The 13314-nt window shown below is 42.9% G+C and overlaps 1 protein-coding gene across 1 annotated transcript; it reads left to right on the top strand.

The window, feature by feature from the left end:
* Nucleotides 1–1324: 1324 nt before the first annotated feature.
* Nucleotides 1325–2284, top strand: LOC136452141 (endochitinase A-like). Its single transcript, XM_066452779.1, has 2 exons — nt 1325–1751; nt 1878–2284. The coding sequence occupies exons 1-2, from the start codon at nt 1325–1327 to the stop codon at nt 2282–2284; spliced, it is 834 nt and encodes a 277-aa protein (XP_066308876.1).
* The last annotated feature ends 11030 nt before the right edge of the window (nt 2285–13314 follow it).

Here is a 13314-nt window from a genome sequence, read left to right on the forward strand (position 1 = left end):
TAGTGAAAGTAAGAGTAGCAAAGTGTGCATCCATCCTTCTCATTAGGCTTGTCGTGGTCAGGTGAGAGTTCGTGCTTGTTACTCTTGGTGATCGCCGTCACCTAGACGGTTTGGTGGTGATTGGGAGCTTGGTGATCATCCGGCGGAACTTGTGGACGACCTAACTCAAGTTGTGAGCGGTTGTGGGTGATTCACCGCGACGGAGTGTCAAAGAATCAACCCATAGAGAGCACTTGATCCTTGCGCGGATCAAGGGGGAGCTACACCCTTGCGCGGGTGCTCCAACGATGACTAGTGGGGAGCGACGATTCTCCGATACCTCGGTAAAACATCGCCGCGTTCCTCATTCTCTCTTTACTTTGAGCATTTATTTTGAACAATTCAATTCTTGTTATTTACATTCATAGAATTGCCATGCTAGAGTAGGATTGGAACATAGGTTGCTAAACTTTTGTACGGTAGATCAATAGAAACACTTTCTAGGCATAAGATATTAATTGGGCTAACCGTATAACTTAATTATTGCAAAGAAATTTAGAATTAGTCCAATTCATCCTCCTCTTGGGCATCTTGATTCTTTCAATAATGTAGAGCATTGCAGCGATCGCCGACTCAATCGTTAGAGTTGAAAATTCGAGCAGGTGGCTTGAATCTTTCAATGGGCTGCAATAGATAATGATGTGTCCAAACATGGAGATCGGGTTGACGGCGGCTGGTTGCTGTTGTTCAATAGAGGTCGGTCATGCATGACGACTAGTTTCGATAGTGTGGTTGGAGGATGTCATGGAAGAAGATGGTGGTTTTAACTCGAAAACAGACTCGTGGACAGATTAACGGGTGGTCCATTCCATGAGAATAAACCTAGTAGATAGAAAATAATGAGAAAATTAATTTACTGCAAATAGAATTTTACAAGCTAACCTTTTGATTAGTAGGATTGTAAGAACGAATAACATGTAGGCATGTAGGCAATAATGGAAAAGGACGATGCGAATTTGGCACCAATTTAATCTAGCCCTACACGGCGGCGCGATCCAAATGCAGTATATGTCTCGCGGCTACTTGCAGGTACGTGTTTAGTTCTTTCCGCGAGGAGGTATGTGTTGACTGACGTGCTCGAAGTTCAAGCTACACTACAAGTACAATAAAATATGATTGTTTGGAGGTAAGTCGCATCATGCCATACATCAAGAAGACGCACGCATCGATTGCATCGGTCGATAGCTATCTATATAGTAAAGGCCATCAGCATGCCATTGCACTGTCGAGGAATAACCACAGCTGACAGCATAGAAGAGCTCAGCAGCTGAAAGGGTCTGCCCATATGGCGAACTCACCAACGCCGCCTGCCATGATCCCGACGGCGGTCTTGGCTCTCGGGCTCGCATTCCTGATCTGCGCCGGCAGGCCCACGGCCGCGCAGGACTGCCGCTGCCAGCCAGGCTTTTGCTGCAGCAAGTTCGGTTACTGCGGCAAGACCTGCGACTACTGCGGCGAGGGGTGCAAGTCGGGCCCGTGCTGGGGCTCAGGAGGAGACCACGGCGCGTCTGTGGCGAGCGTCGTCACCGAGTCCTTCTTCAACGGCATCAAGTCCCATGCCGGGAGCTGGTGCGAGGGCATAGGCTTCTACACGCGAAGCGCGTTCCTCAAGGCCGTCGCCGCGTACCCGGGCTTCGCGCATGGCGGCTCGGAGGTCGAGGGCAAGCGCGAGATTGCCGCCTTCTTCGCGCATGTCACGCACGAGACCTGGCGTAAGTAGCGGATTCTTGAGGCATCTAAACCCTTGTTTGCTGGCTGCGCTCTTTTCGTATGCACCTACTGGTCTCTTGATGCATGAGAGTGTTTGTGTTTGCATGTATGTGCGTCCATGACAACAGATTTATGCTACATCAACGAGATCGACGTGGCGAAATACTGCGACTGGGAGAGTGAGAAGCAGTGGCCGTGCTACCCGATGCAGGGGTACTACGGGCGCGGCCCGCTGCAGCTGTCGTGGAACTACAATTACGGGCCGGCGGGGAGGAGCCTCGGCTTCGACGGGCTGCAGGACCCGGACAGGGTGGCCCAGGACCCCGTGTTGTCGTTCAAGTCGGCGCTCTGGTACTGGATGGAAAACATGCACCAGCTCATGTCCCAGGGGTTCGGCGCCACCATCAGGGCCATCAACGGCTTCGATGAGTGCCACGGCGGGAAGAACACGGCCGAAATGAAAGACCGGGTGCGATTCTACCTGGAGTATTGCCACCACTTCGACATTCACCCGGGGAGTGACCTCACTTGCTAGGTTTTTGGACCGTTTTATTACGTATTTAATAGAAATAAACTGGTTTTATCTCTTGTCTCCCAGAATCAGATTCGACCACTTATTATAGTATTGTGTAACCACACAAATGTCGTGCTCAAAACTCAATTCTATGAGCAACTTCAGTAGGGCCATTACTTAAGCCCTCATCCTACTTTTGAGGTCCAAGGGGCAAAAAAAAAAAAAAAAAAACTCACTCTAACATGCCCCGTACTCCGGCCCTCAAAAGTAAGAGAGAGACTCTACTTTTCTCTGTTTTGACAATTTTCACTCGTGCGCAAGCTTTTTCACCCACGCCCGCCCGCCCACCTCCGCACGATTCCTCTTCACCTTCGGCCACCTGTCCCCGCCCATATCCTCCTCAGTCCCTCCAGCATTTGGCCAATGCCTAGTAGCCCGCCCCTACCTGTCCGCTCATCTTCCGGCACGGCCGCACCCGGACAAGGCCGCTCTTGGCGATTTTCTCGGCCACGAGTCCACTCGGTTTTGGCTCCGGCGACCTCCCGCCCCTCCCCTTTGAGTCTACGGTGACCTCCCTCCTCTAATGCCCCTCTAAGTCCACGACGGACCTCCCTCTCTGGCAACCTCCCTCTCCTCGTGCCCCTCCACCGTGAGTCTGCTTGGCTTGAAGCCGACTCCCCGACAACGACACACACGGCAAGACGCGACCTCGCCGAGACGCGACCCCGACCCCTACGAGCATGGTCATGTTCATCAATGGAGAGAAGAAGATAGGAAAGAGAGGCAAGTGGGTCATATATGTCATTCTTTATTAGAAATGAATTTGAGGACCCTGTTTTGAGGGCTCTTGCTATGGAGTGCAGACCAGAAGATAAGGTCCTCAAAAGTGGGGTAAGACCTTAAATGAAAAGTAGGGGGTCCTGTTTTGAAGGCTATTGTTGCAGTTGTTCTAACATTTTAAGACCATCCAAAGGACGCAAAAAAGTTCATTGCCGCTGCTTATTGGCTTCACTCAACTGTAATTGCACCCATTGGTGTAGCAAGTGCATTTCTCTGAATATAATCTGCAAAAAATATTTGGGTCGACACTTGTTAAAAGCAACTTCGTTACTTGTATGCCATATTGTCCAGCACAAGGTTGCACATCCTATTAGCAACAAAGATTTGTTTGAAACTCCCCCTTGTTTATAGCACCTGTAAAAAAAGATCATGGACATCTTTTGGGATGTCAATCTAGTACAAAGTGAACCGCTCTCCACAGAAATTCAGCATACAAACAATCAAAGAAGAGATGTTGAATTGTTTCATTCTTGGAGCGGAAAGCACACATTTTGCTCCCATTCTTATTCCTTCTGACTAAATTATATTTGGTTAGAATAGCACCTTTTTTAGGAACCACATTTTTTTAAAATTCTAAGTGGTATTTTTAGCCTCCTTACTTTTTGGGTAACCGATATTCCGTTGTTGACAGATATCTATACATGGAATCTACTGTGAAGCAACCATTCTTTTTAAGCAAGTAAACAAAGGTCTCTCTCCCTACATGTAAATCAATGTTCTCAAGTCTTTCTAGTAGGTGATGCCACTCTAACAATTTATTACCTACTAAAACTCTTTTGAAGAAAACAATAAGTGGTATGGTGCCCACAATTGTTGCAACAAAAACTTGTTTTCACCAAACTATATTCTACAAGTTAGGATATTAGGACTTAGGAGGAAGTATTCTATGCTAGGTGTCGTGGGTCCATAACCGCAACAATGATCGGGTTGTTCGACATGGGTTGATGTGTGTACCTCCGGTGGCTTAAGAACCCAAAACACAAGGGATTTTCCTAGTTCAGGCGTCTAAGCCCTACGTCCAACAGTAGTGTTCTTCATGTTAGGAATGTTCAATCGACAGTTCTTACAATGGAGGAACAGAGAGTGAGATGTAGGGGGAAGCGCTATGCTAATCTAGGCCTCTAGGGTTTGGTCGGGCTTGGTCAATTGTCCCGAGGTTCGATACCTTCTACATGAGGCCATGCCTTCCCTTATATACCGGGCAGGTGATAGGAGTACAAATTGAATGGTTTCTCCTAGGGTTTTTTACTCTAGCTATGTTGCGGTCTTCTTCCTTAGGGCGCTGCCAGTCCTCCTTAGTCTTGTAGCTGGGGGTTAACAAATTCACAACTGCCCTCTGACTCCTCTGTTGTAGCCTAGCGCTGACCACTAGGTGCTATCTACTATCGCCGTGCCTTCATGGGGGGCCACTATGTTATCCACTATTTTCTAAAGGGTGCATGCGAGCAAACCCGATGGGTGTAGGCCCCAAGCCCTATCTAATTAGAGGAATCCCTCAGTCAAGGGGGGAGGTAACCAGACTATCATGCCCTCAATCCAAGGATTTAACATGCCCATATGTTTGATTCTTGTCAGGAGCCCCCGAGCCCTTCATGGCCTCCTAGGCCACATCCAGGATGACAATGAGGAGCTTTTCTCGATTACAGCCAGCGGCCTGGTCGAGGACGTTGAGTCTTTTTGTCTCATGTTGCATGTCCATCTGAGGATGTGATGGATGCCTTCACGACTCTTGGTGGGGTAACACCCTTGGTGAGCTTCAAACCGGAAAAGCCTGAGGGCCTGGCCTAAATTTCATTTTCACGGGTGCTCGCCCTTTCCGAATTGAGTGATCGATATGTCATCCACTCACGTTATTGTGTTCTGGATCCACTTGACCAACTTTATCTCTTTATTTTTCTTTTCCCTTCCCAGTTCCCATCTTTGGTGTTCCTTTTATGTATGCTGTACATTAGCACTAGCACTATCATACATGAATGTTTCTTGTATTAATTAATTAATAATATATTACATTGCTGGTTTTTTTTATTTTTCCCTTTATTCTCTTTCTATTTTTTATAGTAGTCTATTGATTTTCCTTTTTTGTATGCTACCAACATATCAACTAATATGTTATGATATTAATTTGTACTAAGTTGTTTAGAATAACTTATATACACAAGTTGTGTAGAATAAGTTATGTATACAAGTTGTATTTGATAACTTTTTATACATAAATTGTGTTTCATAACTTTTGTATTTTCATGTTTTGGCAAAGAAAGTTAATTAGTTCCTTTGTGTTTAATAACTTTTATGTTTCTATGTTTTTGGCATAAGTTATAAGGTAATTCATTTCTTTGTATTTAATAACTTTTGTACATAAATTGTGTTTCATAACTTTTATGTTTCCAAGTTTTGGCATAAGTTATAAGTTATATGTTATAAGTTAGTACACATAATTTCTACTATAATAAAATTTCTTCAAAACATATGCAAGGGGTCTAGTTTTGTTTGCCTCGTCACATAGAACACACCGGTGCAGACGGAATTGAAAATGGATACATCGTTCAGAAGTTATAGCAATTTCAAATAAATGTTTTATTTTTTCTAGTCTACACTAGCAATGACATCACAACAGCCAAAAGAAAATGGTTCCACGATCGACACCAGCGTGTCTGCTCACAATAGAAATGGGAAAGAGGCGGGATCTATTTTTTTCCTGAAATGGAATCGAGTGATCGTTCGTGAAATAGTGGCCTCGCGGCCTGGCCAATCCCATGGGGATCGTTGGCTCTGGGGCCTCTATGAGGTGCCCTGCTGAAAGGTCCTAATGGCTAGAGGGGGATGAATAGCCTAATAAAAATTTCTACAACAACACTTAACAAAATGGTTAGACAATTATGAGGCAAAGCAAGTGTTGCGCTAGCCTACTCAAAATGCAAGCCACCTACCACAATTCTAGTTTAGATAGTATCTATTCACACAATAGCTATGACACTACTCTATGTTAGTGTGCTCCCAAAGGCTAACTAAAGAGCCACACTAACCAAGCAAGCAAGCTCTCACAACTAACTACACTAAAGAGCTTGTCACTAGTTTGCGGTAAAGTAAAGAGAGTGATCAAGAAGGTTATACGGCCGTGTAGATGGAGGAACCAATCAATCACAAGGATGAATAACAATGAAGACCAATCACCTCGAAATCAATGATAAACACAATGATTTTTTACCGAGGTTCACTTGCTTGCCGGCAAGCTACTTCTCATTGTGGCGATTCACTCACTTGGAGGTTCACGCGCTAATTGGCTTCACACGCCAAACCCTCAATAGGGTGCCGCACAACCAACACAAGATGAGGATCACACAAGCCACGAGCAATCCACTAGAGTACCTTTTGGCGCTCCACCGGGGAAAGGTCAAGAACCCCTCACAATCACCATGATTGGAGCCAGAGACAATCACCACCCTCCGCTCAACGATCCTTGCTGCTCCAAGCCATCTAGGTGGCGGCAACCACCAAGAGTAACAAGCGAAATCCACAGCGAAACATGAACACTAAGTGCCTCTAGATGCAAACACTCAAGCAATGCACTTGGATTCTCTCCCAATCTCAAAAAGATGATGAATCAATGATGGAGATGAGTGGAAGGGCTTTGGCTAAACTCACAAGGTTGCTATGTCAATGAAAATGGCCAAAGATGTGAGCTATAGCCGGCCATGGGGCTTAAATAGAAGCCCCCATGAAATAGAGCCCTTATACTCCTTCACTGGGCATAACGCGGGCTGACCGGATGCTGCAGTCCAACTGACCGGATGCTGCACCGGACGCACTGGATGCGAATACCGGACGCGTCTGGTCGCTATACCGGATGTGTCCGGTAGCTGCTAGACCACCACGTGTCCCACTGTTGCCTTCAACGGCTCTCTGACACGACGACCGGACGCTCAACATGAAATGACTGGAGGCACAACCGCTGAGTCCGGTCGAGTCCAGTGAGTCTCCAGGGCTGATCGGACGCGTCTATTAGAAACTAACCAGACGCTGAGCCTCAGCGTCCGGTCGAGTACAGTAAGTACCCTTGCCCGACCGGACACGTCCGGTGGTACCAGACCAGACACTGCCAGCGTCTGATCGGCTGCTCTCCCGTATGCTGACTTTTTTGATTCACACCAGTCACATACCGGACACGTCCGGTCACTCTGTAATCAGTGCGGCTAACTCCTCTTCGACTCTATCTTTTTCACCCTTGCTCAAATGTGCCAACCACCAAGTGTATCACCTTGTGCACATGTGTTAGCATATTTTCACAAACATTTTCAAGGGTGTTAGCACTCCACTAGATCCTAAATGCATATGCAATGAGTTAGAGCATCTAGTGGCACTTTGATAACCGCATTTCGATACGAGTTTCACCCCTCTTAATAGTACGGTTATCAAACCTAAATGTGATCGAACTCTTTAAGTGTCTTGATCACCAAAACAAAATAGCTCCTATGGTTTATACCTTTGCCTTGAGCTTTTTGTTTTTCTCTTTCTTCTTTCCAAGTCCAAGCACTTGATCATCATTATGATATCATCATCATCATGCTATGATCTTCATTTGCTTCATCACTTGGAGTGTGCTACCTATCTCATGATCACTTGATAAACTAGGTTAGCACTTAGGGTTTCATCAATTCACCAAAACCAAACTAGAGCTTTCAATCTCCCCCTTTTTGGTAATTGATGACAACCCTTACACAAAGATATGAATTAAAATTCAATTGAATCCATGTTGCTTGCCCAAGCATATTTACCATGTGTAAAAGGATATGGACAAGTTTCATGAACCCCAAATGGTAGCAATTGCTCCATCTACATATGTGCTAAGAGTTTGGATTGTAGCTTGCACATATGCTTAGATAGGAAATATAGGAGACAATGTCTACCACATGATGCTAAGGTATAAAAGATGGACCTTTGAAGCGTGATACCAATCGGAGTGCACCAATATACCATCCTTAGCACCATGGTTAGCTCAATACCACTTGGAAATATTTGGAAGTGAAATCACTAGATATCCTATGCATGCTAGTTTTCATTTCATCATTCAAACCGACAACTAGCATACACCACACAAGCATAGATATTGAATTTTAAAACTTGTGCCATGCAAGCAAACATATGAAATGCACATTCAAATGCACCATACAAGTTCATGACCTTGCTCCCCCTACTTGTGGGCTCAAAATTTTAGTTGATCCATTTCCTTTGTCATATCTCTCCCCCTATGTCATATATCAAGATATCTTTATGTTTCTCTCCCTTTATGATATTTCTTCCCATTATCTTTGCTACTATCTTTGTTTCTCTCCCCCTTTGTCATCAATGACCACAAAGGTTCTAAATATAGATAGTATTACTTGTAGGTCCAAGATTATCAATGTCAATCAATGGGGTGAGAATCATTTTCCCAAATTTGATCCAATCTAGATTATTTGCCAAAGATATTTAACTCGGTTTGATCCAAGGATAAGCTTCTTCACACCTCCAAATAAGGGTTATCTTGTACCATATTGAGTTAAATACTTAGAGCTCATTTTCTAGATTAAACACTAGGTACAAGCCCATAAACATGTCATATGCTACCACTAGATCAAGTCAAGCATAGAAGCAATAGTGATACCATATAGACATCAAAACATGTGATTTTCATGAATGAGCCTAATAGAATAGAACCACTAGAAAGGTCCTAATAAAATAAAAAATGTGACTAGATGCACTAATCATGTCCTTAGCAAAGATGTATGTCATGCCAATCAACTTTTACCTTGGATTGCTCGAAGGAGAGGCATGTTATGTAAGTGGGGGTGCATCAACACATATTTGAGAAATCCAATATGTTCAACTCATTCCTTAGCTTGCAAAACCTTTTCTCATCCAATGGCTTGGTGAATATGTCAGCAAGTTGATCTTTGGTGCCTACACTCTCAATGCAAATGTCCCCTTTTTATTGGTGATCTCTTATGAAATGATGGCGGACATCAATGTTCTTTGTTCTTGCATGTTGAACCAGATTGTTTGTCAACTTGATTGCACTCTCATTGTCACATAGCAATGGCACTTTCTTGAACTTGATTCCAAAGTCACTCAAAGTGGCCTTCATCCAAAGTATTTGTGCACAACAACTACCGGCGGATATGTATTCGGCTTCGGCGGTTGATAATGCAACACTATTTTGTTTCTTTGATGATCATGAAACAAGTGATCTTCCCAACAATTGACATGTGCCCAAGGTGCTCTTCCTTTCAACCTTGCATCCTGCATAATCTGAGTCGGAGTAACCAACTAGCTCAAACTTTGCTCCTTTGGGATACCACAAACCAACATTTGGTGTATGCTTCAAGTACCTCAATATTCTCTTTGTAGCCTTTAAATGACTTTCTCTTGGTGAGGCTTGAAATCCTGCACACATGCATACACTAAACATGACATCCGGCCTTGATGCGGTCACATAGAGTAGGCTTCCAATCATAGACCGATACAATTTTTGATCCACCATATTTCCACTTGCATCACTATCCAAGTTGCCATTGGTTCCCATTGGTGTGCTAATGACTTTGCTATCAATCATACCAAACTTCTTGATCATGTCCTTTATATACTTGCCTTCACTCACAAATGTACCATTCTTCAATTGCTTGATTTGAAGTCCAAGGAAGTAACTCAACTCTCCAATCATGGACATCTCAAACTCATTAGCCATCATCTTTCCAAACTCATCACAAAATTCTTGATTGGTTGATCCAAATATGATATCATCAACATAGATTTGCAATACAAATATATCTTTTCCAATCTTGTTGATGAAAAGAGTGGTGTCAACCTTGCCCATTGTGAACCCTTTAGAGAGTAGGAAATCCCTCAATCTCTCATACCATGCTCTAGGTGCTTGCTTCAAGCCATACAATGCCTTCTTCAACTTGTACACATGGTTGGGTTTCTTGTCATCTTCAAAACCGGGAGGTTGCTCAACATATACTTCTTCATTGATGTAGCCATTGAGAAATGCGCTCTTAACATCCATTTGATAGAGCTTGATATTGTGGGCACAAGCATAGGCTAGCAAGATTCTAATTGCTTCCAATCTGGCAACCGGGGCATATGTTTCTCCAAAGTCAAGACCTTCAACTTGTGTATAGCCTTGTGCTACTAATCTTGCTGTGTTCCTTACTACTATCCCATCTTGATCTTGCTTGTTTCTAAAGACCCATTTGGTTTCAATCACATTGTGTCCCTTTGGTCTCTCTACTAGTTCACATACTTGATTTCTTGAGAAGTTATTCAATTCTTCATGCATAGCATTCACCCAATCAACATCCTTCAATGCTTCATCTATCTTCTTTGGTTCTATAGATGACACAAATGAGAAGTGTTCACAAAATAATGCCAATCTTGATCTTGTTTGTACACCTCTAGAAATATCACCAATGATAGTGTCCAATGGATGATCTCTTGCAATATTGGTTGGTTGGAGGATTGGAATTTGATTGCTTGCACTTGCTTGATCATTGGGTTGAGATGATGTACTAGCCACTTGATCTTGTTCATTGTCATGAGATCCACTTGCACTAACTTGATTTGTATCATCTTGCACATTTGAGTTAGAGAGCACTTGCACTTGATCATCTTCATCATCATTCACTTGCCTAGGCCTCAATTCACCAATATCCATGTTCTTTATGGCATTTGAAAGTTGAATGCCTCTAACATCTTCCAAGTTCTCATTCTCTTCTTGTGAACCCTTGGTTTCATCAAATTCAACATCATGAACTTCCTCAAGAGTACCACTATCCAAATTCCAAACTCTATATGCTTTGCTTGTAGTGGAATAACCAAGTAGAAATCCTTCATCACATTTCTTGTCAAACTTGCCCAATCTTGTGCCTTTCTTCAAGATATAACATTTGCAACCAAAGACCCGTAAATATGCAATGTTGGGCCTTCTACCATTCAAGAGCTCATATGGTGTCTTCTCTTTCAATCGGTGACAATAGAGGCGGTTGCTACAATAGCAAGCCGTGTTGATAGCTTCGGCCCAAAAAGATTGACTCACATTGTACTCACTAAGCATAGACCTTGCCATATCAATGAGTGTTCTATTCTTCCTCTCAACAAGGCCATTTGATTGAGGTGTGTACTTGGCCAAGAATTGATGTCTAATTCCAAATTCATCACACAACTCATCAATTCTAGTGTTCTTGAACTCACTACCATTGTCACTTCTAACTCTCTTGATGGTTGTTTCAAACTCATTGTGAATGCCTTTGACAAATGATTTGAATGTTGCAAATACATCACTTTTGTCCACTAGAAAGAATACCCATGTGTATCTAGTGTAGTCATCCATTATCACAAAGCCATATTTGTTTCTACCGATACTAGTGTATTGTGTTGGCCTAAACAAATCCATGTGCAATAACTCAAATGCTTTACTAGTGCTCATCATGCTTTTCTTAGGATGGATGTTTCCAACTTGTTTGCTGGCTTGACAAGAGCTACAAAGCTTATCCTTTTCAAACACAACATCTTTCAAGCCTCTAACTAAGTCATGCTTAAAAAATTTATTCAATTGTTTCATTCCAACATGACCAAGCCTTCTATGCCATAACCAACCCATGCTAGACTTAGTGAACAAGCATGTAGATAATCTAGCTTCACAAGCATTGAAATCAACCAAGTATAGATTCTCATATCTAAAGCCTTTGAAGATCAAGTTAGAGCCATCTACACTTATGATCTCTACATCATTTATCCCAAATATGCATTTGAATCTAAGATCACACAATTGTGCCACGGATAGCAAATTGAAATTCAAGCTCTCTACTAGCAACACATTAGATATGCTCATGTCATTGGATATTGCAATCTTACCAAGCCCTTTGACCTTGCCTTTGCCATTATCACCAAATGTGATACTATCATAACCATCATTGCCATTGGTGTTGATTGAGTTGAACATTCTTGCATCACCGGTCATGTGTTGAGTGCCCTCACTATCAAGAACCCAATGCCTTCCTCCAGCTTTGTAATTGACCTACAAAAGAAGATCAATTCTTTTTAGGTACCCAAACTTGCTTGGGTCCTTGAAGGTTAGTCACTAAGCTCTTTGGTACCCAAATGACTTTCTTCTTTGAGCCCATCCATGGTTTACCAATGAACTTAGCCTTCACATCATTTGTACCCTTAGTAAGCATATGGCATGAATCAAGCTTAATGGAGGATACATTAGCATTTTTGCTCTTATTTTTGCACTCTTGCTCTTTATGACCAACTTGCTTGCAACTAGTGCAAAACCGACCATTGTTCTTCACAAAACTAGTCTTGTAAGGAGCAAAGGCTACCTTGCCTTTCTTGGGGGTATAGCCCAATCCCTCTTTGTAGAGAGAAGCTCTTTGGCTACCCAAGCACATAAGCAAGCGGTCATCACCACCATAAGCCTTAGCTAAGGTGTGAGTGAGCTTAGTGACCTCCTTCTTAAGGTTCTCATTCTCAACCACTAGTGAGGCATCACACGTGAGACCATCACTACTAGATGAGGTAGAATTGGAAGTGCTACAAGAAGGGTTAGTAGGAGCAACAATGATAGGCATAGATAGTGATTCATCAATTATATCACAAGTTAAACCTACATTGCAAGTTTCAACATGCTTCTTTTTATTTTGCTCATTAAGCGAAGAAGAATGAGCTTTTTCAAGCTTTTTGTGAGCTTTGCCAAGCTTCTCATGGGCTTCCTCTAGCTTCTCATGAGTTGCTTTGAGCTCATCAAGGGCTTGCTTAAGGGCTTTTACCTCCTTATTCAAGCTCTTGCATTCCCTTCTCTTAATATCAAAGTGTTCTTTAGCATCTTCTAGCATGTCAAATAATTCATCCTTAGTAGGTTCATCATCATCACTATCACTATCCTTTTCATTTTCATGTTCATTATCATCAACATATTCTTCATCACTTTCATCATCACAAGATTGTACCTTAGTGGCCTTAGCCATGAAGCATGATGAAGATTCGAAGAGAGAAGGCTTCTCATTTATGGCAATGCTTGCAAGAACCTTCTTCTTGGTGGTCTTGTGATCATCACTATCATCATCATCATCACTTGAGGAAGCATCACTATCCCAAGTGACTACAAATGAACCACCCTTCTTCTTCTTGAAGGCCATCTTGTCCTTCTTCTCTTTCTTTTTCTTCTTGTCCTT

Source organism: Miscanthus floridulus, chromosome 5 (assembly GCF_019320115.1).
Source record: "Miscanthus floridulus cultivar M001 chromosome 5, ASM1932011v1, whole genome shotgun sequence".
Classification (NCBI taxonomy): domain Eukaryota; kingdom Viridiplantae; phylum Streptophyta; class Magnoliopsida; order Poales; family Poaceae; genus Miscanthus; species Miscanthus floridulus.

Coding starts and splice junctions, on each gene's coding strand:
- LOC136452141 (XM_066452779.1), top strand. CDS start 1,325: ATGGCGAACTCACCAACGCCGCCTGCCATGATCCCGACGGCGGTCTTG. Junction 1,752..1,877: donor TGTCACGCACGAGACCTGGC/GTAAGTAGCGGA, acceptor CCATGACAACAG/ATTTATGCTACATCAACGAG.